Source organism: Seriola lalandi, unplaced genomic scaffold (genome assembly GCF_002814215.2).
Source record: "Seriola lalandi dorsalis isolate HSWRI2012SDOR001 ecotype SW California unplaced genomic scaffold, Sedor1 jcf7180002054314, whole genome shotgun sequence".
NCBI classification, from domain to species: Eukaryota; Metazoa; Chordata; class Actinopteri; order Carangiformes; family Carangidae; genus Seriola; species Seriola lalandi.
Window position 1 is genome coordinate 1,024,152 of NW_019524867.1, and position 25,270 is coordinate 1,049,421.

Here is a 25,270-nt window from a genome sequence, read left to right on the forward strand (position 1 = left end):
GTGATAAAGTAGTGGTTGGTGCAATTAAGAAAGCCTGGCATAAGCTGGGATTTGTTGAGTATATAAAGTCAGCAGTGAATGCAGAGTTGTTGCTCCCTCTTAACAGAATGGGCCAAGCTGCTACCCTGCCTTGCAGGAGGGGAGAGTCTTATGTTACGGAGCTGTACGAATGGTTCAGGTAAGATTTTATTTACCTTTTGAAATTTCTACAGAGAAACTTAAGTAATTCTGTATGCTATCTGTATTGAAGTAGAAAAGGCCTGTTTGAGTAAATGTCAGGGGAGAGGGAGTGGAAACATGTTTTATTCTCATGTAGAATACCTTTATCTATATTCCAGACACATCTACAGAGAATCTCCTTGAGCTTTTTGATTATTAGATTTCTTTCTCATTTGACCTCTTTACTCCATTTCATTTTGCCATGTGAGCACTTCTATAACCTTTAGGAATCATGTCTTTATCCCTACTTTATTTCCAAGACTACACACTACTGATTAGCTTCATGTTGCCATGCTGTAGTAAATTGGTTCAAAATCATTTGGCCTAATTATCATAGCACTCACATTCCAAGGTATAAACAAGCTTTCAAATTCAGGTAATCTCCACAGGTCCGGGATGGGTTGACCTTAATTCTCTTAATTCTCAATTTAAAGGACACATTTCTCCTGCTACAAACCTGACTCTTTATCCAAACGGCCTCCGTGTTTTTATGTATATTTCAACTGAGACAGTTCTTTCATTTTTTCTCAAATATTTTCTTCTTCTTCATAGAAAGTTTATTAATGAATGTCCAAGTGGTCTGATCACTCTTCATGAGTTTCAAAGGCATTTCTGCAACGGAACAGTGGGCAGTGAGTCAGCTGAGTATGCAGAGCAGATATTCCGCACACTGGACACTAATGGAGTAAGAAAAGCACTGAATGACACTACACACACTATAGATGAGTCTGGAGGCAGGAATTTTCCTACAGCATTAACAGGAAAGTAGTAATAAACACCATAATATCTAAATAGAATAAACAATGATGAAAATATATATTTTTTAATACCATAAACAAAGTTTTTTTCCTCTTTAGGATGGGGTGGTTGATTTCAGGGAGTATGTCATGGCCATCAGCATGCTTATTGAAGGTTCGGCTGTGGAGAAGCTGCACTGGTCATTCAAGCTCTATGACAAAGACCGAGATGGTGCCATTACAAAGGAGGAAATGCTGGAGATCATGCAGGTGTGTGTGTGTGTGTGTGTGTGTGTGTGTGTGTGTGCGTGTCAGGTCGCACATTTCAAGCATATCATAAGATGATGCCACAGTTGCTGCATCTTTCAGTTGAACTGGTGTGTGTTTCCCTTTGTTCACAGGCGGTTTATAAGATGAGTGTAGCCGCTGCTTTGACCAAACCAAACCCACTCACAGCTGAAGAATGTACCAACAGGATATTTGTGAGATTAGATAAAGACAATAATGGTGAGGAAATGATTTTCCCTTTCTGCTTGAAATCATGGTGTAGTGTTATTTCAGCATGAAACAATGGGTGGCACAATCTTCCAATACAGGGCATTTAAGTGCGTCTTTTTCCCCTCAGTGAATCAACCTCATGTACTTAATGACTATTTTATAGGACTATCGGGATCCATGTGGCAAAAACATTCAATAAGGGGATTTTTTTTCCAATCTGCTGTGTTATTTTCAAGACTATGTGGAACCATAACGATTCAGATAAAGAAATAAAAAGGAACATCTGAATGAAAAATGATAGACAGGTTTTAAAAAAGTTATTATCATCTTAAATACTTTATTTCAACTCTGAAAACCTTCAAATGAGGTTTTGCTGTGATTCAAACCTGAAGAACATTTATTTTACCAGTTAGGACAAGTCTTTAAGATGATTATTCAGTCAGAGAGTCTGAGGGATGAAGCAAGCACATACCTAAAGCTGAGGTAATGCATCCAACCACAGTATGTGTAATGGGCACAAAATATTGCGGTGTATATTTCTTGTGCCGAGGTTTGACCGTCTACTCGATAGTTAGACACGTCAGGGGTATGGTGAGGAGGACAGGTTTGGGCTTTTCCTAGTAACTGGGTTATATAATAGAGGATGCATTTGCTCTAAATGCTGAACATAAGCCTTTACGTAAAATTTAATTTTGAAAAAAGTAATTGAAAAGTATATTTATATATATTTGTACATTTTAATAACACAATGGTTAACAAGCATTAAAACATATTGAACTCCTGCTCACTGATAAGAAATCTTGCTGGCATTGATTTAGGAAGGAACAGAACCAGATGATATTAATAGAGTCTGTCCTCTGCTCTTTGTCTCTAATCACTGCCTGTCCTTGTTATGTCTGTAGCCATCATCAGTCTAGAGGAGTTCATAGAGGGAGCGCTGGATGATGATTGGATCAGAGAGATGCTGGAATGTGACCCCAGTACCGTGAAGGTGGAGAGGCCCCTGAGGAGGGACACCGCTTTGGGGACCCATGGTTGACCTGAAATGGAGTATTCTGTTCACTGGGTGCAAAGAAATTGTAGTCATTGCAGCAACAGTTTCCATTTGCTGCGACAAATTATATCAATGTCTGTTGAGTAACTGCAAGGTAGACACAGGAGAGCACTAGGAAATGCTTGCTTGTAATATTTATAAAGGAATCATTTCTGCCTTGTTTTATTTTGATTGATATGTTTTTTCTGCTGCAGTCTTGATCAATGCTTTGTTTGTTCATGATGTTTTCTTTATTTTCTCTGTATCTGAATGTGTCTCCTCATAGAATAAATCATGGCTGTCATAACACACTGACACTTTACTTGTCCTACTGTATTATATTATCCATCCTGCACTTATGGCCAGATTAATTTTCACAAGGTAATATACCTCAAGTTAATAAATACATTTTGAGCAAGCATGTTGTAATGGCATTTGCAGTGATGTTGCAAAACTGTGGCCCTAAGTTGCCCTTGATTACCAGGGACCTGTTCTATCTTCCCTGAATACCTGTGGTATTTGATTTATTCCTGCTGTCCAGGTCTGGATCTCATTGGTAGATGCTTAGGGTGATACACACCAGCAATGGAGAGTATCTATAAGTACAATTATGCAAGTACTGTACTTAACTACAATCTTGAGGTACTTGTACCTTACTTGAGTATTTCCATTTTATGCCACTCGGTACAATTAGCCTACTCCAATGCAGTTGGAAATATTGTAGTTTTTGGTCAACTTATTTATTGTATGTGATGCTTTCCAGATTACTTTTTTCAAGTATTTTTAATAACTTCTTGTTGTTAATATTTCTGTACTTTTACTTATACAAAACTTTAAATTCAGCACTTTTGCTTATATCGTACTATTTTTGTATAGTGGTGTTTGCTAGTTTGCGAGGATATTTCTTCCACCACTGACACCTAAACACCACTTGATGTCGCTTTTGCTTGTTTAAAACTGAAACGCAGGCACCTCCCAGACTTTGAGGAATATGCTGCTTTTAGTTTCGGCAAAAACATGGAAAGTTCCTTGCGTTATTGACTTAGATGCGGTGGGCCAGGAAGCGACTGTTTATTGTGATTATTCCTGGTCAGCTTTCACGGGAATAAACAGAGGAATAAAGATTTATTGCTTTCAAGTAATCTTTGTATCCTGTTCATTGTTGACATTAACAGCGAATGGGTTTGTCCAGCAAGAAAGTCTCATCTCCCATCTTTTCCATGCTACAGTGAATGCATCGTATAAAGAAGTGGCTGCTCCCAGGCCAATCCAGGCGGCAGCAGGGCGGGATTTTCCAGCTGTGACGTCCAAAGTTTTCCAGCAACCCTGTCACTTCGACATCATGGCGTAGTGATGTCGACCGACGCGGGGTAGTTCTGGTGGGTACGGAGAAGTTTGGAAACCGAACATTGTGGAATTATTTTAAATCATAAAAGAAAAAAAACAAACGGAAATATATTTATCTCTTGGAGCCGAGTCTCGGTAAGTGAGTTTGTTAATGTTTTGGCTGTGATTTATTATTTCCAGTAACTCAGGTTTAGGAGGAGGTTGCTAACGTTTTGTCGAAACAAACGGCTGCTGTGGCTCGTTCAGATGAATGTGCACGTTTTCCCAGCTTACTAACTTTAAACGGTCACTTTTTAGGTTTTTTTTACGATGCTGACATTGTATTAACGGTTCCCAAATGGCCCTTGTACCTCATGGGATACACTCAGGGGGCTTCATGCATAACCACAAGTTACCGGTAGTAAGATTTCACTTTTTTTTCACTTTTTTTCCTACTTTTTTCCACTTTTTTTTTTACATTGGCACAGTGAGAAAAAGTTGTGAGCAAACGTTGTAAACGCAGAATTACACTTCATCCAGCTTTATCTGGAAGGTAATGCGAAGGTTTCACTCAAAGATGTTCATCCTCTCAACTATGGGACAACAGTTAGTTAAACGAAAGATTCCTGACGTGAGAAAGTCGGTCTAACATTAGTTTATGACTGCCACAGCTCCAGACTCTGCCACACTCTGTGGTAAATCAGTCCCATTACCCGAGGCCATATCTTTTTTACATAGACTTTGATTTGCCTTTAGGTGGAGCTGACCGATGAGATTCACTTCGGTACCGAATTTGATGGTGTTAATCAAAGGTGAATTGGCTAAAGCTGTAAACTAAGGCGAGTTGTTTAGAGTTTGTGTCTGGAGTTTTTTTTTTTTTTTTTTTTTAAAGCTATGGAATTTGAGCAGCTGTTGTATTGCCCTCCAGTCGACCTCTTAAAACTGTTTGCTCTCTCTTTTCAAACGCTTTCCAAAAATACAGAAATATCTGCAAACCAGATACCAGATGCTCTCAACATAATGATCCTGCAGGACCCACTATATCCCCATCAATTTAATAGTTTTTACACCGATTCACTCCTGCCTGTGCAGTGGAGGAGATTTCATGAGGTTGTTAGGTGTGATGTTTGAGGTGTCTGTTTGTGTGATTTAACTCTGGAGTTTACCTTCAATATGTTAATTACTATTCTGATTTTAGGGAAACCCCCAGGGCTCCTTATTACAGCTTCTTCCCGTCTTTACTGTAGAAAAAAATGCAAGGAATTTATGTTGGAAGAATGCTAAAAAAAAAGTTGAATCCGGCCTGCAAAACTGCAACAAACAAGTGTTTTAGTTATTTTACTAAAATGGAGTGGTGGAGTTGTACACAGCAAACCAACAATTGTGTAACCTTCAGCTGTTTTGATTTACATAACCTAACCCTCTGCTCCACATGTGTACTATTCAGTGTTGCATTTCTTTTTGACTAGATATCAAAGAAGATTACTAACTTATAAGTCAAGTTAAGACACAAGCAGTGCAGTTGTGAGTGATATGAAAAGAATGTGCAATGCTGTCCAACATAAATGAACTGCTGTTGTGATCTTTTGCATACATGCAGGCAGAAAAAAATTCTTGAAGATTTTATCGCATGGAGGTTCTTTATTCCAAAAAAGAAAAAGAAAAAGAAAAAAAATCCATCTTTTTTCATTGTGTTTACACTGTATCACGCATTGCCTTGTGTGCTTCTTATTTTTAGTTCCAGGCTGTCTGAAGATAGAGAAAAGTCTCCTTTAGCTCTACACCCATATCTTGTTTTCATATAGGCGTTGTTGTTTGGTGGCATAAAATTAGTGATGGTGTATTCTGCCTGCGTACCTAGGTTGGAAATAGCTACAGGTTATTCCAGAGCAGCGCCCTGCAGGCAGCTGATGAATGCCTCGACTGTCTGCACCCAGCGAATCTTTGCACACAGCCTTCTAACCGCAATGCTTCATTTCATGCACCCTTACACTTGGAGACAATAACATGAGCCCCATCACGAGATTAAGTTGTGGCTGATGATTTGCTCATAATATAATTATTATAAGCAGCCTGTGTATGGCACACCACTGTGCCATAATACACCTACAGAAGATGATGCCTAAAGAAAGGCCTAACTTTGTTACCCTTAAGCATTCTCTGAGGTTTTCAGCGCTGAATTGAGCATTCACTGAGTGAGGTAAAACAGGATGAGGTATGCCAGTCAGATTTAAGCTTTTTCTCTTGGAAACATTGTGTGAAGGTAAAGACTAGGTCAAGGCCTGCATGAATCAAAACATGGAAAGTGTCATTATGTGGTGAAACTTGGACCTATCCCCTCATGTCCACAGATTTATCTTTGTAACCTCAAATAAAAAAAGAAAAACTAAAGCAAAGTGCTGTATGATTTATGTCTGGATTGTAAAATCCTCTCTCCCCAGGCCCTTTTACCACCAGTGCAACTCATCTCAACACAGGCTGTTAAAGCCAGTTGCATGACTGCTGTAAACACTTTACTCCCTCAGAGACAAGTGGCTCCGATGCTTCTATTTTGTTTTCTATTTCCTGTGTGTGCAACACCATAGTTTGCTGACCATTCAACTGAGGAATTACAAGATTCTGTCTTTTTTTATACTTGAGCTCTCTGTCGAGAGCCCAGTGAGGATGGGTTGTGATGGTTCTCTCTCTGCCTGAAGGGACCAGAGCTGATGGATCTGAAAAGCCATTATAGTGATCCACTCTCCCCCCCTTGTGCTCATTATTCTGAGCATGTCTCCATGAATTATATGGCTGTTTTCACCAAAGGGCAAGATTGCTTTTTGAATGTTTTTTTTTTTTTCTTCAGTTTTGTTTTGAGGCTCTTTGGGTCTGAAAAGAAGCAGGAGGCAGGCAGGTGCTGTTGCAAATGCCATGCGTACTGTAGCGATGCCTTGCAGTTTTTCTTTCTGTCTTTTGTCTTCTCATGCCTTTCAGTCAAAATACCCTTATACCATGAACAATAGCCATCTCTGTGTGTCTTATGGTTGGTGGTAAGTGGTGCTTATAGAAGGGCAGACAGTGAGACTTTGTTTTTGAGAATGATTCTTGCTTGTTAGGATGTTTTTGAGATGTCTCCTTTGATAGTAAACTTGCAGATGGAATAAATACTTCACAGAATAATTACTTAATCTGTTTTACGTAATTCACAAAAAAAATTAAAACACAATAGAGCTGAAAAGATTAGTCAAAAAGATAACTGATGGAAAATGAATCTGCAACTATTCAGATAATTGATTAATCATGTCAAACCTTTTTTCTAGTTAAATGCTAAACACTTGGTGCCAGCTGTTCAAGTGTGAGGATTGCTTGCTTTTCTTTGTCATGTATGGTGGTTAACCTGGTTTTACACTGATAGCAATATACCCACATTTTCCATCTGTTTTCTAACATTCTATAAACAATTGATTAAAGGATTAATTGAGAAAATAATCATTAGTTGCTGACCTAAGAGACACACTGGCCTGTAGTCTTTGTGTAGTAAAGACAGTGTAGGCAAAGTCACCTTGTCTGCTTCCTAGACAACTCTCTTTTGTTTACATATGACTCACATACCATGGAGGCATCCCAGCACTTGAGGACACAGTGCAGTTCTCTGTAATTAGGTGTTCTTTGTGCTGGACTTTGTGTCCACTGGATCCAGGATGAAGCCATAGAAGTGCTCAGACAAAGTCTTTACACTTGTTTAGCATTGACTTACACATGGGCAGCAGGTTTCCGAGCAACATGTCTGGTCTTGGCCTGGTGTGTGAAGTTTGTTTGCTGAAAGCCATGTGTTAACCTTACCCATATTTGTCTTTCTGGTGTGAGAGAAAAGCTGACTCAGGTTTTTGAGGGGGATGCCCTGCAGGCCTTCATTCCAGTTTGAGTATTGCTCCAAACTCTGTCTGCCGTCTGCCATTCAAGACTGGATTTCTACTTTTGTATCTGTTGTTGGAGAATAGTGACTTGGCTGTATTTGTTCCGACTTCTGATTCCTGAATCCTCCTGATCCACCGCAGCATGGGTAAATACTCTGAGATGTCACAGTAGTGAAGGTCTGTCCTTAATCTGCTCTGTCTATTGGAAAAGTAAAACCATCCTGGCATTCAGGCAAAGTCTGTTCCAACATTATTTCTGAGCTTAAACTATTAGTTGATGAATCAGTTAGTTGACTAATAGAAAAAATCTGTTGCAATTTTGATAACCGATTATTCATCAAAGTACTTTTTAAAGCTAATCATACTTTAATTTCAGCTTTTAAATCTTGAAATCTAAATCTTAATTTTCTTCACATCTTTGTTTTATGTGATAGGAATCTGCATTAAGATGAAAAAGATAATCAACAGAAAATTACCCTCCAATTACTTTGATAAACCGATTAATTGTTTTAGTCATTTCTCAAGCAAAAATGTCTTACATTTACTCCAGCTTCCAAATGTGAGGATTTGATCCTCTTCTTTGTCATATCATGGTAAACTGAATATCTTTGGATTTTGGAACGCTGGTCAACTACAACAAGCTATTGAAACAGATCACCAGCTCTTAGGGACAAAACCATTAATTGAGAAAATTATCTGAAGATCAATTGATAATGTTTTTTGGTGTGTTGGACAAAATAAGCTATTTGATGTTGGCTGTCAGGAAATGGTGCTGGGTATTTTGGGGAATTTCTGACATATCATAGACCAAATGATTAATCTATGAATTCAGAAAATAATTAATTTGTTATTCAATTCTGATAAGATGCGACTGATGTGCTTCTGCTGAAATGTTTCCCAAACAGCAGATCACCTTCCTGTCTTTCGGGAAAAACTGTTAGATTCTGTATAGTACTGTGCCTTTTTCAAATGTCATGGTATACTGTATGTCTGCTTGTCCCATTTGTAGAAGAAGTGGGACAAGCAGTTACTGTAGGCAGTGGGAGACGTATTTTTACCCATTCAGAATTTTATTGTTGGAAACCACTGAGCATTTTACTGCAGAGCTGACTGATGGCATGTTGGTTCTTCTCATCTCCTCTCAGGCTACTGTTGTGACAATCCTTACATTTCAGCGGATGCTTATTTTACACATAATGGAAAAAGTGTCCACAGGAATGCTGAAATAACAGTGTAAGGTCTGTGGGTGGTTTCCATAAAGTTTGAAAATGGTCCTACGTCCCAGTGTTGGGCACTCCCAGGATGTGAGGCAGCTGATTAAAGGAAAAGGTGTGTGTGTGTGCGTGTGTGAGAGAGTGTGAGTGTGAATGTGCAAATGAGTGTCTGTGCATGCATGTTTGTGCATGCATGAATATACAGCAAAGCCTTTTGATTAAACACCCAGAGAGAAAGGGACTGCTGTGCTGTTTGGGCAGATGTCCAAGACTGGGACACTAAAATGTATCTTCACTCAGCTCCAAACAGAGTGTCCAGTGTCCCATTGGCAGGACATTTATTGTGCCAGTATTTTAGGTAAATGGCCTGATTGATATTCTGAAATGCACTATTCATTAGTCTTACTCTGAAAAAATGTACATACGATCTCTGCTGCATAGAGCTCAAGAAGGTAGAATAACTAAGCAGAGCATGCAAGTTTTTTCATTTTCTAAGCTGCCTCATACCCTGGTTATAGCATGATATCATGTAAGTTTTGATGGGGTGCTTTTCTTTGATCTCACTCAGCTTATCCATTTTTATACAGTCAAACCCATCTCACAAACATGCTATTTTACCAGGCACGGCCTTTTTTTAGGCGTAGAGGGTTGCTGAGGATGTACTACAGTTATAGCCTAATTCCTGGGTGGGAATGCTTTGTAATGACATGCTAAACGCCAAAGTAACTGCACTTTTTTTTGGCCTAGAAAGCTGAATACAACTGTAGCTGGTTTGCTGGATTTGTCCTCTTCCTACACTGTTGAAATTCACATCTCAAGCACACAGAGCTGCTGCCACAGTGATTTGTTATTTTGTAGACTAAACTGTTATTGTTACTTCATGGGTGTTGGTGCTTGGCTTGTAGTCACAACAAACATAAATGTTTTAATTTTAAATTCCTTCATGTTTTATTTCAGATTCCTTGTTTTCTTTTTGTGTCATAGGCACATTTCAAGTCCAGTGTCTTTTAATAAATAAAATGTTATTTAAATGCACTGCCTCACCTCTTTTTTCTTTTATTATAGTGCATTTCAGTGCATCATATCAGTGCAACATCTTCATTCTGATGCTTTTCAGAAAAACAGTTAAAATAATCATTTTCAGTTTTCAAAATGACTAAAATACAAGGTGGATGTTTTTTTTTTTGTTTTTTTTTTACAAGGTTTAATTGTCTCCTTGCAGATTTATCAGTGAATGAAGATGATGTCTGATGCCAGCGACATGTTGGCAGCCGCTCTGGAACAGATGGATGGCATTATAGCAGGTAAGATTCTCCTATGGCATTGTGGAATAACATATATATAAATTTGAGGAAAAACTGTGATGGGAGAAACTTTTAGAAGTACAACCATCAATGCAACACTCAACTGATCTGGGCTTTATGGCAGAGTCAGACAGAATCCACTCCTCAGTGAAAGTTTGCAAAAAAGCAGCTAAAGGATCTGCTCTAAATTTCAAATGTCTTCGCAAATGATCTAAATATTTATGTCAATGTGATATTTCAGTTTTTCCTTTTTTTATATATTTGCAAAATAATGGAGTATTGAGTGTAGATTGATGAGGGAGAAAAAAAAGATTTTGTTTTATTTTAGCATAAGTCTAAAACATAACAAAATTGAAGGGTTATGATTACCTAATGGACTGTATATCGAGTTAACCTGGACGTGTTATATAACTCCTCCAGGTTGAGTTAAAATTGATAAGAGTCCATCTGTTGTCTTGTTACGGTTTGTTGCACAGCTGACATTCTAGATAGTTATCACGTAATATGTAGAGCTCTATGTTTGTCAGAGAGTGTCAAGCATTTATTCTGTCCATGTTCAACAATGGTACAATATTAAATTTGTACAATTATACTGTATAGCTGTACTATTAAGAACAGTAGCTTTAATCTAAAACCTTCTAAATAATTACTTAGTGAAGTATGAGCTGGTTGATCTCTGTCTGTGTTTTAATTCTAGCTCCTCCTAATATTTTCCTTTCTTCTGTTGTGCTTCTTCACCTCAGGTTCCAAGGCTCTGGACTACTCCAATGGGTTGTTTGATTGCCAGTCACCCACCTCTCCTTTCATGGGCAACCTGCGGGCACTTCACCTTTTGGAAGACCTTAGGGGCGTCCTGGAGTTGATGGACACAGAGGAAAGGGAGAGTCTACGCTGCCAGATCCCCGACTCCACAGCTGATAGTCTGGTTGAATGGCTCCATGGTCACCTGGTGAGAGCCTTGCATGTTGGAAAGACACATAATTACTGCATAAGAGTCATAAGATATGTAAAATAACGGTGCTAGTGAATGAAACTGGCAAAGGTATGAAGGTTTCTGAACAAAAGACCATGAAAATACACATTTTACATGTCAGAATGGATCTTTTTTTGTCCTCATCAGAATAGTGTAGCCTCAGGGCAGATCAGTTTCACTGGTAATGTCACATAACTGGTTTATCTGAACATAAAACATGTAAAATATAGGACTCATGTTGCTTTTTAAGGGCATGAAAGTGATTCAATTTTGTATGTGCTAATGACATTCAGCTTTTTTTTTTTTTTTTTTTAAACTTTGGGTTACTCTGAGATTTCCTTTTCATTTCACCCTTGATATATTTGTGAAGGAAGAAAGACTTGTTGTTGGAATCAGTTTAAGTTGTGTAGTCATGGAAGAGGTTTTGTTTGTGATGATTGGACAGATTGTGCTCCAAACAGCTTTAGCACATCTGGTTTCCTGCTGATGAAGCTCACTCTGTGTGCTGCATTAAAACTCTATGAATGCAGACAAGTGTGGGCAACAATCCTGTGTCCAAGTAGACCACCAACTGGTTTTCTAAGAGAAAACATGACTGTCCCTTTTATGCTGAGTTCCCTGGGAATGCAAGATGAAATGCTGTTGTTGTCAATGTCATAGCCAGTGTGCTGCAAGAAACATGCTGACGTCTTGGGAACCAGAGTGGTGTTTGGGAGAGTGATGGGCTTTAGGCCAGAGTTTTTGTGTAATGCTGTAACTCACTCTCTGTACAGCAGTCTGAATTTGAGCCTTCTGCTCAGCCATGTAAGGTTTTGTTTGTGCTGGGTGAAGCAGTGTAACCAGTCACACTTTGATATGAAGCATTTCATCTGCGATCATTACTAGGCACTGAAACCTTCAAGGTTTTTAGATCAGCAGAATGAATTAACTTACCCGCACCACTTACCCATGTCTGAATTTTTCAAGGACTAAAATCACCTTCTGGTTCTTTGTCTAATCCACATTTTCTTCTGTCCTTGCAGTCCAACGGACACGTCTCTCTGGCTGGGGGTGACCACTACCAGGAAAGGCTTTCCCGAATAGAGAGTGATAAGGAGTCTCTGGTGCTTCAGGTACCCATCCAGCAATGCTTATACCAAATCACAAATCCCACATTTATACTTAAACTACAGAGACATATAAATGTCTGTTTTTTAAAAAGGAGTAATGGCTTGGTTTCATGCAGGTGAGCGTGCTGACAGACCAGGTGGAAGCTCAGGGTGAGAAGATTCGGGACCTGGACTTGTGTTTGGACGAGCATAGGGAGAAACTCAATGCCACTGAGGAGATGCTGCAACAGGTGTGTTTGTGTGTATGCCTGTGTGTGTGTGTGTGTGTGTGTGTGTGTGTGACTGTTTCATATGTAATACACCTCAGGACAAATTCTTTGCACACAAGACCAAGAGACACCATACATTCAGCTGAAAGACCTGAGGTCACCTCATCATGTTTGTCATAGGAGAGGTTTCTCCTTGTGTTTGCGGTCAGCTACTGAGATCATGCTGGCAGCTATTCTTGTCCACCCTTAGAACTAAGCAATGAGCCTTCATATTTTTGGAAATCATCACCATACCATTGTAGGACAAACAAAAAAGACTACACACAATGCTTTCTGGTGACCAGATTACTATTTTAGATATTTACAAAAATGATACCTATATTGCTAATGTTATTTGTGCTTCCTATAACAACTACATGGCAGCCACAAAGTTTTTTTGTGTAACAGTCTTCATTTATGATATTGTAGGAGCTTCTGTGCAGAAGTGCACTCGAGACCCAGAAGCTTGAACTGATGTCTGAAGTGTCCAACCTAAAGCTGAAGCTAAATACCATGGAGAAGGAGAGAGTGGACTTTGATGACAGATTTAGGGACAGCGAGGTATGTGAGCTAATTCTTAGGACAGGAACCCTCTTTGTTTCTGCATGTGTCCTTACTCTCTCGCCTAAGTACACACACACACACACACACACACACACACACACACACACACACACACACACACCAAACAAACACTCATTCATGTTGTCTGACACCTGTGTGGGAGAGGGATGTCTTATTTTACTGTCAGTCTTGAAGCAGCTGTGTGTTGAGTAAGAAAAACAGTCAGAGCATTCACAGAACTAGCCATGAAAAATATGCCTGCTGTGTTTGTGGTTATTATAGATGAAAGACTGTGGTGTGCAGAGGGTTCACCTTTTGTTTTTGATTCTATTTGGATTTGTTGCCCTCTGGTCAAAAGCTTTACAATCGTTAAGATGTCAATCATTAGTTCATTAGAGATGGGGAGATGAACCATGCAGAATACTTGGAACACTTTCAAACATGTCATGTTAGTGCTGTAGCAGCATGGATGTCACTTCCACTCCACTAGAACAAAAAGTTTCTGTCCATGTTGGACCTCACAGCACATAAATCACTTCTTTTCCACGAGCAGCTTCCTCTAATTGTATCACTGCTGCGCTTTGAAGCATCTGCTAGCTAAGGAATGAAAAACATTAAAAGCAGAGTTGCCATAATATAACACATACTAGAAAACCAACAGCCATTTGAAAAGACAGAAGGGTTCTGCACCAATGTCTCAATTCATCTTTCTTACATTCATCTTATTTATCACTAGCTCTTAGAGTCATATGCAGATCCAATTAAATGGCTTCAGCATTTTAGGTTTGTTTGCTATTTTACTACCTTTCTCTGATATTAACTTTTTATGCTTTTAGGATTTGATTCTTGAAATCAACGAACTGCGGTACAGATTGACAGATCTGGAGAGTGAAAAACTACTGTACGAAAAGAAACTGAAATCCACAAAGGTGAGTTGTCACAGTGAAGTTTGCACACTCCCAGTGTTTATATGAAAAACTATTCATGATTACTCATTTATCTCCAGGAGCTGTCTTCTTTAGCTAAACTAACTCTTTGGTAGGGAACCCCTTGTGGATGAAATGGTTTTAAAAACAACAAGACTAAAATGGGCCACTTCACTACTGAACCACTTTACTAGAATATTCATGTCCCCTAAAATCGAAGCTTTACTCTCCTTTCATGATCCAGAGAAAATCGTTCATGCCATCATCTTGTTCTTCTTTGATTACTGAAGCTCTTGTGCACACCTATTGTGCATCATTATTAGTCCAGTCAAAAAGACATCACATCAACTCGTTTTCTGCTTCTATGATTTATTCATTTTATTCATGATTTATTCTGGTTCAAAGAGTCTGGTGGCTGTTTTTAAAGCACTGAATTGAGTTATTTGTGATTGTTATGACCCCGTTTGATCTGTAGGATACCTTGTTCATTGGATATGAGGGTGTAAGATGTTGCATGTTTTATCTCGGTTAAAACTTAAGGAGGAACTGCACCTTTGCATTTACTAACAACAGAGCGTAAATCTGCTCTTTAACTTTTGACTATATTGATCAACAAGGTCTATTTTTGAATCTGCTTTATATTGTAAATATCTTGGTTTGAATCTTGGGTATTCCACTTACTTGACCTCTTTTATCTTTCACTTCTTGCATCCCTATTTTCTCTTTCTTCCTTGATTTGTCTCTCTACTGCTAGTCACTAATGGCCAAGCTTTCTAGCCTGAAAATCAAAATGGGCCAGATGCAGTATGAGAAACAGAGGAAGGAGCACAAACTCCAGGCTCTGAAGGTTGGCTTACTCAGGATGACTGTTGTGCTTGCCGTATGATTATGGTTTTTGACCTCTCCCTTTGGCTCCTGTACTGTTTTTATTTTTGAGGGGAAAAAATCATTAAATATATTTTACAGCAGTTTTCTTTTTACCCCAAAATATTGTCATATATTTCAAACAATTAAGTAATGAAGTTAATTTACTGAACTCTGCCATACAGTGATATGCAAAAAGTAAAGTGTTGTCAGAAATACCACTTTTTTTTAAGTCTGCTTCCACAAGGCTTGATTGAACTGGTGTTCAATCAAGCATTCACATTTTTCAAACCACAGGTATGCTTCAGTTTTGGCAGGATTTCTGTTTTTCTGTGTGTGTCTTTTATCCCTCTTTATACTCAGCCCACTGATTTCCTTCATCTTCATTAAAATCTCTTTACAATTTAATTTTTCTGTATCCATGCTTGATACCTGTTCTGGTTACATAAACATGCCTCCTGTGTTTGCCACTACTATAGCCCTCCCAGACATCAGTCCTTACCACCCACCTCACACAAGATACCCCTCAGAACAGGTGTGGCCTGCGTGTCTGTATGCCACGTCAGCATCTGTGAACCTTTGTGTTGTGGTTTGTTTGTAATGTGGAGGTAAGGTGGGGGAGGTGGCGTCTGTGTAGAGGAAATATCCTCACTGTTGTCCTCTGTTGGACAGGAGGAGCTAGCTATACTGAGGAGGCAGCTGGAGGGCAAAGACGGAGACATGAGGAGACTACAGGATGAGACGGGCTTCAAAGCCATTGCCTCGAGCAGTGCAGATCCCTCAGAGAGAGGTGGGAAAGCCAGTCAGGTCACAAGCCACACTGAAGATGAGCATGCATGATGTTTAACCTCACATGTACAACTTAATGTTATATGATTGAGTGGTAATGTCTGTGTATAGCAAGCAAAGCACTAAGCTAAGTCCTACAAGAAGTCAGAATCTGCAACCAACCAGTTTTTGTTTCATAATTCTTTGTCCTGTTTAGTCTCTCATCCAGATGAAACTCTTAGAAAGAGGCTGAAAGAAAAACGTAAGGGGGGTTTTTATGTTTGTGTTCATCATTGCACTTGCACCATTCTCAACCCGTTTGCATGAACGAGCATGAGCCATCTGAACTCTGCTTGTCCATTATAACCCATTGGAGTGCTAATACCTGACCACAGAGCACCACCCGTCTTAAACTTTTAAAACTTTTATTTTTCTGATTTTTGAACTGAACAAATCTAAGGTCATCCAAAAGCCCTTTTCAGGGTGTTTTCAGTGTCCCTCCTGGAACAGCAACAAGGAATGTCTGCTTTTGTGTTTCAACAGGAATGAGGAATGAACTGTTTTGTTTGTCATAACTATTCAGGCTGCTCACTCATCCTCCTGCCTCATGTCCTCCCAACAATAATCACCTCCTATACCCCTCAATATCTGTCCCCAAACTCCTCTATACCTTCAACTGCTCACACCAACAAGCAGCGTGTGCCCTGCTAACCTTTATTGTTGTTGTAATGTCGTGTTCAGTGTTGTGTGACAGTATCTTTGTTGTGAGTGCTGTCTTCATATCTGTGCCTTCCCCCATCAGTGATCTTTCACTTAAGTAGAACAATTTCATTTCAGTCAGTGCACACACTCCCTCCACCATGACTCTTCACATATTGTAGTCTACAGTACAAGAGTAGGCCATAACAGGGGTCCTCAATCAACACTTCTTTTATTGTTTTTGTCAGATTAATATTATATACATCACACATCTTCATACAAGTTTAAAAATATTGACCAACGTGCGCTAGTTTTCTGTTAGAGAACACATTGAAGTTCATTTCTTTTGGAGATGTTTTGGGATCTATGGGGAAAAGTCTTGAGTAAAACTAAGATTGTTAATGTTGAGGGTTGTCTGTTCACAGAACCTTATGGCAGAGTGTGTGTTCTGAAAAGTGAAATGCTCTACGAAAGTGAAATATGTGAAATACCTGCTCACACAAGAATTTGGTATATCAATTTAAAGATTAAAAAAAAAAAAAAAAAAAAAAAACAACAAAGACTGCAGCTGTTATGTTACTGGAATGATGGTCTGTAATATTGCAGCCAGTATGGTTAGAATGTATCTTTCAGTTTCACCCTGTGTGTTCAGGCTTATTATACATCCCCACTCTTCACCCTCCTCAATCTTCACACCATGAGCGCTACAGTCTGTCTGTAATAATTTTCTTTCCTTACTAGATGTGGAAGTGCAGAGAATGAAAAAGGCAGTTGAATCATTGATGGCAGCCAATGAAGAGAAGGTACATTTGACATGTTGTGATTCGTTTTTTATCGCACCAGGTGCTTCAACTCTCTTCCTGAAAGATTTGCCTCGCTGTGCGTTTTAATCATGTTTTTCTTTGCAGGATCGTAAAATTGACGAACTAAAGCAGTCGCTACTACGGTATAAGAAAGTTCAAGACATGGTGATGTCAGTGCAAGGTAAAAAAGGTGAGACATTGCTTCTGTCATGGTAGATGAATAATATTAATTTAATGTCAGAGATAAAGAAGTATTAAATAAAGTCAGCCTCGAAAACAGGATGTTTGATTTTGGATGGTTTACATTAACCACATATTGTTTATACTTTATATCATGATTTCCAATTTTCCAAGCAACCAGTGGCCATATTTCAATATAATAGGAAGTTCACCTTGCAGGGACTTGACGCTACAGATTTTCATTGTTATAGATTTTTTCTATTTGCCTACTTGTTTTTCCTATGGATATATTTGTATTTCTCTGAGCTGGCTGTTTGCTGCTATATACAACTCTGCTCTTAAGCTTTCTGCAGAAAATTTCTTTGACTTTATTTTTAGACTGTTTAGCTAACCTTTGCCTTTTCTCGGGTGAGTTGATTAATGCCAAATAAAACAGCTGATTCTTACTTTACATGACAACTTATACATTATTTTCTGTTATATCTTGTTCATTCTCCACTCAAGAGAAAACAAAAGATAACGAGTATGCTGAGAATCATGCTGATGTTTGCCTCGCGCTCATGTCAACCAACCCCATGTCTGTGGAACCAGAAAAGCATGAAGTTACAGATGTTCTGCAACTGAAAAGGAAGAGCCAAGATGATGTTTGTACAGTATAATATGATCCTGCATTCACAAGTGGGGGGGGGGCTTTATTGGAAGAGTAAATACTAACAGGATACAGCATGACAAAATAAGAATTTAAACAATACAGAAAATGTGGCATATAAAACATAATTTCACAAGCAATTTCACTGTTTCAAAAATGTAGAATATGAGCTATAAGATATTTAAAGTGTTCATTTCTAAACACATTTTTAGTGATGCTATCTTTTTAATTTATTGCTAATTACTAAGTGGCTCTAGCTCTTTACCTTTTTGCCCTCAAAGAACTTCAAATCTCATTAACTCTAAAATGGCCAGTAAAACACTAATAGCTCCCTTTAATTTCACACTTTTTAAATGAGTGTTGAGGGGCTCGTCATCCAATTAATTAAATATCATCTCCTGTCAGTTCACTAAGCACGAGCACCGATTTAGACTGCTGTGTTCCCGAGGCCTCAGGAGAATATATATGTTAATGTTTTAAGACGGTGCACATTTAAAGCTTTTACGCAGTCTAATTTTGACTCTTTTTTTCTCATTCTCATCCGTGCTTAGCTGGACAGTCTCAATGGAGTGGGTGAAGAGCCTTTGGCTACACCAAGCCCTTCGGACCCAGAACAACTATCTGAGTCCACACCAACAGATGTAGAAAGGTAAAGTATGAGAAAAGACCTACTCGCATTCATCGCTTTACTCCATGCTAGAGCTCAACCAATGTAGGTTTTTGTTAAAGCAGAGACTAAACATTTTTTACTCAATTTATATATATATATATGATGTGCGCCTACTTATTTCCATGAATGAATATTGATAAATAAAATGCTCGATGTGTGGCTGATGTGTGGCTGAATCTGACAGGGACATATTGAGTTAGCTGGGGCAATTAATATGTGCATGTGGTGTTTTAGTTACTAAATAGTTAAATCAGGTTTTAGGAGAATTAGACCCATTATAATGTCTTAAATACTACAAAACACATTGGTTTTGAAAATTAGTGTTTTGTTCCAGTAAAACAAGGAAAAATGCTTTGACTTAATAGAAGAGACAGGGGTTTAACTTTTTACAGTATTATTTTGAATATATACTTGCATAGTCTATGTATTAGTAAATATTTCAACATGTTTATATTAAAATAATGCTGTGATCACAATATTTTGTCTATACCATTCACATTTACCACTATGTGTTAAGTGCTGCTGTACACTGTCTACACTGTCCATTTACTGCAGTGATACAGAGTGTGAGGAAGTGTGTTTGTAGCCCTCTTTACCTTCCACATGAGAACAATGTGTGTAACAGTTCATATCATGTAGCCCCACACTGCTGCTTCTCATGACTGTATGAGACAAGCTTACTATCTCAGCTACACTGCCATGAGTGAAGTGTGTATTGTTATGGTTTGTCATTTCAGCAGCCATGATACTACAAAGGCTGGAAGCCAGGACCACCTGGATAGGAGCGACAGGAGCAATAATGAAAAGGTAAAAAAAAAAGAAGAAGTTATATCTGCGAAAAAAGTTTTTTTCTTTTTTATTCGTGAGATTTGCAAAAAATATATGTATATCATTACTTTTCAGAAAAGTATTGTTATGAATAAATATATGTAGACCTTAAGGCTAACCACAACCGCACCTTGTTACATTAGAATGTTCTATTTTATGAGAATTTCCAGCACAGCATGTGTTAACACTGCTGTATGTGAGAAATGTTTTTTCTTCTTTCAGAATACAAGTGAAGAAATCATTAAGATGAGTGAAAAGCCACCTTTGTGTCCCTCTGCCACCTTGCCTGCCAACATAGAGGACGACAGCTTTGGCTCGAGAAAGGCTCGTTCATCCTTTGGAAAGGGTTTCTTCAAGATCCGCGGGGGCAAGAAGACAGCCAGCACTCCTAACCTTGGTAAGAACATACCACATCATTTGGCAGCCAGATAAAGAGTTATGTCTACAAGGTGACTCAGTCTGTATTTGATGTCATTGTGTGTGACGTTAAGTTAGCTGTGGAACAGACTGGCTGTGCACTACAGTGTGAGATTTTCTTGGAGATTTTTCTTCCACTGAGGAACACATTTTATTTTCCCAAGCCACACCCATGGAGTATACTGTATGGACCATAATTTGCAGCCCACACAAACTGGTCCACATTTAATTATGGAAATCTGTTTCTGTGCTGTTGTATGCCCTGTGTCCAATGTATGTCTTTTTTGTGTGAACTTTACACATGTATGTCTGTGTTTTTTCCACCTCCACAATCATGTTGTTTTTTCAATCATAATTTCTGCCCTCTTGTCTTGTTCTTTTTCTGTTGGACCCTGTCGTGTGTTGTGTGTACTTTGTAACACATGAAGATCGCAGCCGGAGTGCAAGTGCGCCTATGCTAGGTACAGTATAGACCGCAGGTCATTGTAGGGTTGCAGTAGTTCTCCAAATAAAGCCAAGGAATCTACCGAATATATCCTGTATGACTGTACATCTGTGCCTTTTCTAAACTCATTCATCAGCTGACATCTTTTTATCATCACGTTTCAGTAGCTGCAGTGCTTTAACTACCACACCCTTTCACACACTTTTTTGCTCAAATGCTGTTTGTGCAACATACAGTCCGTCTGTTGTGTATGTTGATTTGCCTGTGTGCCTGCATGTATTTGTTTACACACTCTTATTTTTGTTAAAGCCTTCCCCAACCACAAATCTGTGCTCAGATCCAGATTATCAGATAAAATGGTTTATTTGGATCTTGAATGCCCCCCTCCCTCCCCCACTAAAAAGATTAAACAAAACAACTAATGAATTTCCTTTTTATCTAATGAAACTATTTTATTCCAGTCTTGGTGAGACATCAGCTGTGTCTGAAGCATGTATACTAAAGAGGCTTTTGCTTTTAATGCCCACCACCATGACCCCTCAGTCTGTCTAGGTCTAGGAGTGGTCATGTGTCTGTCTTGAGTGTTTTCTTGCCCCATGCAGCAGCTGTCTCCAACGATCTGTGTATGTCTCCCACACTGATGCTCATGATGCTGATAATATTCTGGGCATTTGTTTGTACAGCTGAAACGGAGCGACAGGGCACTGACCATTTGGATCTGGCCGGGCTGCCACAGAGGTCGACTAACAGCGACAGCACCCACACACTCCCTACGACCCCAGAGAGCAGGAAAAAATCCAAGGGGATAAAGAAACTTTTTGGGAAGTGAGTAGAAAATGACATGAGAATCTTGACTTCTTGATTTTTAGTAACTCTTAAATTAAGTATAAGATTAATAGATACAAATGTAATTCTTTCATATTTAGCCAGAAATATGAAAAATGTACAATACTGTGTGTGAGTGTTCAAATGTTTAGACTTGAATGTCATGTTTTTAAGGTTAAAAAGAAGCCAGTCTACCACATTTAACTTGGATGACAACCTACCGGAGGGGGAGTTCAAGAGGGGTGGAGTGCGAGCCACAGCGGGACCCAGACTGGGTTGGTCTCGTGACCTACAGCAAGGCAGCAAGTAAGTCTGTGCTTCCAGCCTGATTAATTAGACCGTGGTTTTCTTGTTTTTAATGTGGCATACATTGAAATTTAGAGATAATGCAGGATTTTTGACAACGCAATCTTTGTCAAAGATGCATGTAATATATCTTGCAATTTAAACTTGTGTTTGTTTCTTATCTTTTTGTACTGTTTCAAGGGTGTGTCTACACACCTTTTGAAAGTTTTTGCTTCTCTATTCTATTCTGTTTTATTTCTTAGTGATGTTGATGCCCCCTTTGCGCGCTGGTCAAAGGATCAGGTGTGTGACTGGCTGCAGGAGCAGGGTCTCGGTCTTTATGTGAACATGGCTCGTGTATGGATCTCCTCTGGACAGACTCTGCTACAGGCCTCACAACAGGACCTGGAGAGGGTGAGATGAAGCAGAAGAATTTAATAAGTTTACTAAAGCTGGCGGGCAGGCAAAGTCTTCTTGTTGTTGAACTGTACGGTGTAGTACCCGGGGATGTGTAGTCCTTACTTGTCGTCTTGTGGACGTTTAGGAGCTGGGCATCAAACACCCGCTGCACAGAAAGAAGCTGCAGCTGGCTCTGCAGGCCCTCGGCTCAGAGGAGGAGGATAATAAGGGAAAGCTGGACTACAACTGGGTGACGAGTGAGTACCAGCTGTCAGTTAACTAACTAACTAACTAACTGCTGGTTAGGAAATTTGATGTAGATTTTGTGATTTTTTTCTTTTTCTCTTCATGACACTTTGCTCATTCTTCTTCCTTTCAGGATGGCTGGATGACATCGGTTTACCTCAGTATAAGACTCAGTTTGATGAGGGAAGGGTGGATGGTCGCATGCTGCACTACATGACAGTGGTGAGTGTTGGCAAGAGACATGCGCTTCTTCCAGAGACCCTGCGGAAAAGTAAGTCTGACGACTCCAGTGCCATCTCACATTAGGATTACTGCACAGAGAGTCTGAGCTCCAGTGGAGATGGCCTGGTCTCAACCTCTGTGATACTTGTGACAAAGCTGAGGCCTCTGGCTCTGTTCAAACTATGATGTCTTTGCAGAGGTTTCTGTGCCAAGGAATCTTGATTGTTCGCTGCACTCAAATGGCTCCTATGTTATTTAATAATATACTTAGTCACAGCTTCAGCAGAACTTTGTTTATTGTTTGAATTTTACAGTAAGTCATTAATGTCTTACTTTGTCCCTCAGGATGACCTGCTTTCTCTGAAGGTGGGAAGTGTCCTGCATCACCTCAGTATCAAGAGAGCTATACAAGTGCTGCGACTCAACAACTATGAGCCCAACTGCTTGCGTCGTAGGCCATCTGATGAGGTTTGAGCAACCTGTTCTACTGTTTGACATTTTATAATGCAAAGCAGTATGTAAACATACTCTTTATTTGTTAAGTTGTGATGTATTCACCCTTTTTCTGCACTTTGTTGCCATAGAACAACATTACTCCAGCAGAGATTTCCCAGTGGACCAACCACAGGGTGATGGAGTGGCTGCGGTCTGTGGACCTTGCTGAATACGCTCCCAACCTAAGAGGCAGCGGTGTGCACGGAGGCCTGATGGTGAGAGAGTTCAGTCTTTCTGGGAAATGCAGACTCTCCCCAAATGTACCTACTCCTAAACATCGCCCCTTTCCTCAGGTTCTGGAGCCACGGTTCAACGTGGAGACCATGGCGTTGCTGTTGAACATCCCCCCGAACAAGACTCTGTTGCGACGCCACCTTGCCACACATTTCAACCTGCTCATTGGCTCAGAGGCCCAGCAGCTCAAACAGGAGTGTCTTGAAAACCCAGACTACACTCTGCTTACTGCCACCACCAAGGTCAAGGTAACACACAGTTTACTGATGGATAGATTGTCTATGTTTCTAAAAAGTCCTGCTAGTGCCTGGACTACACAGGAAAGAGAAAATTAAATCTTAATTTAATTACAGACAAAAACAAAAAATTATTTTGAATTAATTGAAAAGATTTTTGAGGAACATGTACACTGCTCTTTGTATGTCTAAGTGTAGCTATATAAATGTGGCTTTGTCTTCTCTCTCCTCATCCATACCAGCCAAAGAAACTGTCGTTTGGTAGCTTTGGGAGTCTGAGGAAGAAAAGGCAGGATGAGAACGAAGAATACGTGTGTCCAATGGATGTGGAGATGCCAAAGGGAAGAAGTTTCCAGAAAGGCTTCGAGCTCCAAATCTACGAGGACGACCTTGACAGGCTAGAACAGGTGATTTTGTGCTTCAAAGAGCACATTGAATGATTTTGTATCACTTAAACCATAAGCAGTTATACTGTCGGTATAATTGCATGTAATGTACATCTGAAATTGACGTGCATCATTTGGAAAAATAACTGTAATTTTAAATTTAATGAGGTTGATCATATTTCTCTATTGTGTGTGCATTTTCACCAGTGTTGCTTGGAGAGTGACTTTTTTCATATTCAGTAGAAGTATCTGGTTTGTATAATCTACTGTGAGTCTGAGTTTATTGAGTCTGAGAGCTGCTTCTCTTTCCACAGATGGAGGACTCTGAGGGAACTGTGAGACAGATTGGAGCTTTCTCCGAGGGTATTCAAAACCTGACGGTAAGAATCAGAAGTCTGATCAGGACACATAGCACATTGTACTCATCAATACCATTCTGTCAATGTATTTAACATTTTGATTGCAAGGTTAATGTTTTTTTTATAACTGTACTGTGTCTTTTACCAGAGCATGCTGAAAGATGATGAATTCTTTAAAGAGATTTCAAATTCGCCGAATCCCAGTGTAACAGATGAGGACTCTAACGCATGAGACTGTCAGCACCACAAGACCTGGTCCTGCTGTGAATGAAACTCTGTGCCAACCCTCTCCACCCGCACACGAACTTGTCTCAACAAACCCCAAAAATGCTCCCACATTTCTTTTAAGTGCTACATTCAGAAATGAGCCAAAAGTATTATAGTGTCTTTCTTTTATCTGTTCTAAACAATGGTGTTGTGAAAGCATACAGTCCAGTATCCACTATTACTCCTGAACTTTGACTCCGTTATTGTTGTCTGATGACAGAGGGAACATTAAGGGCAACACCACTGCTTGCCTGCCAGCTGGTTTCTGGAGATATTTATGTACTGGCATCTTTCTTTTTATAACAGAACTGAAATGTCAACCAGCACAAGGTGAACATCTAGAATATGCCAATATAGATTTAATATATGTCTTCTAAATTGCCTTTTGACTGTAGAAATTTTGGGAAAAAGAGATGGACTTCATAGAAGTAAAATGCTGAGCAGATTTCCCCATTTTTAGAAGTTAGTGTAAAGTAATAACTCTGAAACAGCTGCTACGTTTTCTACAGAATTAAACCCTGCTAATTCATTCATTGATAATTGTCTTATATTTTATCCTATTCTGAAAACTGAACAGGTTTTGACTCAACAGTAATACTCTGCATGTATTTGCACCAATACATATGACGCAGTACAAAGCCTAATGAATTTCATTGCATGGTATTGAATCCAACACATCCATATATGAGTTTGTCATTTATTTTATATTATTTGAAGCATAAATTGATTTTAATGGAAATCTGTTGGCTTACACAGAGTTATTTTTGGAAAAGTGTTGTGGCATATTCACATCTGTGAGATAAGATAATGTGTCAAAGTAATAATGTTGTAATGCAGCCCTCGACCATACCTAAGAAGATGGTGTTTTCTTTTTTAACGTTTATCCGGTTATTAAGTTCAATAAAATAAGTTAAATCAATCGAGTGTTTCCTCAAATATCAAGTCT

The 25,270-nt window shown here is 39.2% G+C and overlaps 2 protein-coding genes across 7 annotated transcripts; both read left to right on the forward strand.

Annotated features, from left to right (window-relative positions):
- The first annotated feature begins 31 nt into the window (after positions 1–31).
- LOC111655334 (guanylyl cyclase inhibitory protein) lies at positions 32–2,804 on the forward strand. The gene is made up of 5 exons (XM_023406679.2): positions 32–178; positions 772–904; positions 1,077–1,226; positions 1,358–1,463; positions 2,357–2,804. The coding sequence occupies exons 1-5, from the start codon at positions 108–110 to the stop codon at positions 2,491–2,493; spliced, it is 597 nt and encodes a 198-aa protein (XP_023262447.1). The 5' UTR covers positions 32–107; the 3' UTR covers positions 2,494–2,804.
- Positions 2,805–3,804: 1,000 nt separating this feature from the next.
- Positions 3,805–25,243, forward strand: ppfibp1b (PPFIA binding protein 1b). 6 transcript variants are annotated; one of them, XM_023406723.2, is made up of 27 exons: positions 3,805–3,969; positions 10,146–10,227; positions 10,971–11,176; positions 12,223–12,312; positions 12,426–12,539; positions 12,987–13,118; positions 13,958–14,050; positions 15,584–15,701; positions 15,897–15,941; positions 17,120–17,181; positions 17,287–17,371; positions 17,866–18,005; positions 18,562–18,659; positions 19,418–19,487; positions 19,731–19,905; positions 20,354–20,386; positions 21,054–21,195; positions 21,370–21,501; positions 21,744–21,894; positions 22,025–22,136; positions 22,259–22,347; positions 22,693–22,815; positions 22,932–23,057; positions 23,136–23,324; positions 23,555–23,719; positions 24,013–24,078; positions 24,206–25,243. In XM_023406723.2, the coding sequence occupies exons 2-27, from the start codon at positions 10,158–10,160 to the stop codon at positions 24,287–24,289; spliced, it is 2,910 nt and encodes a 969-aa protein (XP_023262491.1). In that variant the 5' UTR covers positions 3,805–3,969; positions 10,146–10,157; the 3' UTR covers positions 24,290–25,243. The 6 variants fall into 6 exon arrangements, with proteins under 6 accessions (XP_023262491.1, XP_023262492.1, XP_087030225.1 ...); XM_023406724.2 differs by having other exon boundaries at positions 19,421–19,487; XM_087174099.1 differs by having other exon boundaries at positions 17,287–17,362.
- The last annotated feature ends 27 nt before the right edge of the window (positions 25,244–25,270 follow it).

Bases quoted from the DNA above. Each gene is read 5' to 3' on its own strand.
- ppfibp1b (XM_023406723.2), top strand. From the start codon at position 10,158: ATGAAGATGATGTCTGATGCCAGCGACATGTTGGCAGCCGCTCTGGAA. The intron at 17,372-17,865 runs GTGAGACATTGC...TCTCCACTCAAG, and splicing joins GTCAGTGCAAGGTAAAAAAG to AGAAAACAAAAGATAACGAG. The intron at 19,488-19,730 runs GTAAAAAAAAAA...TTCTTCTTTCAG, and splicing joins ACAGGAGCAATAATGAAAAG to AATACAAGTGAAGAAATCAT.
- LOC111655334 (XM_023406679.2), top strand. From the start codon at position 108: ATGGGCCAAGCTGCTACCCTGCCTTGCAGGAGGGGAGAGTCTTATGTT. The intron at 1,227-1,357 runs GTGTGTGTGTGT...CTTTGTTCACAG, and splicing joins AAATGCTGGAGATCATGCAG to GCGGTTTATAAGATGAGTGT. The intron at 1,464-2,356 runs GTGAGGAAATGA...TTATGTCTGTAG, and splicing joins ATTAGATAAAGACAATAATG to CCATCATCAGTCTAGAGGAG.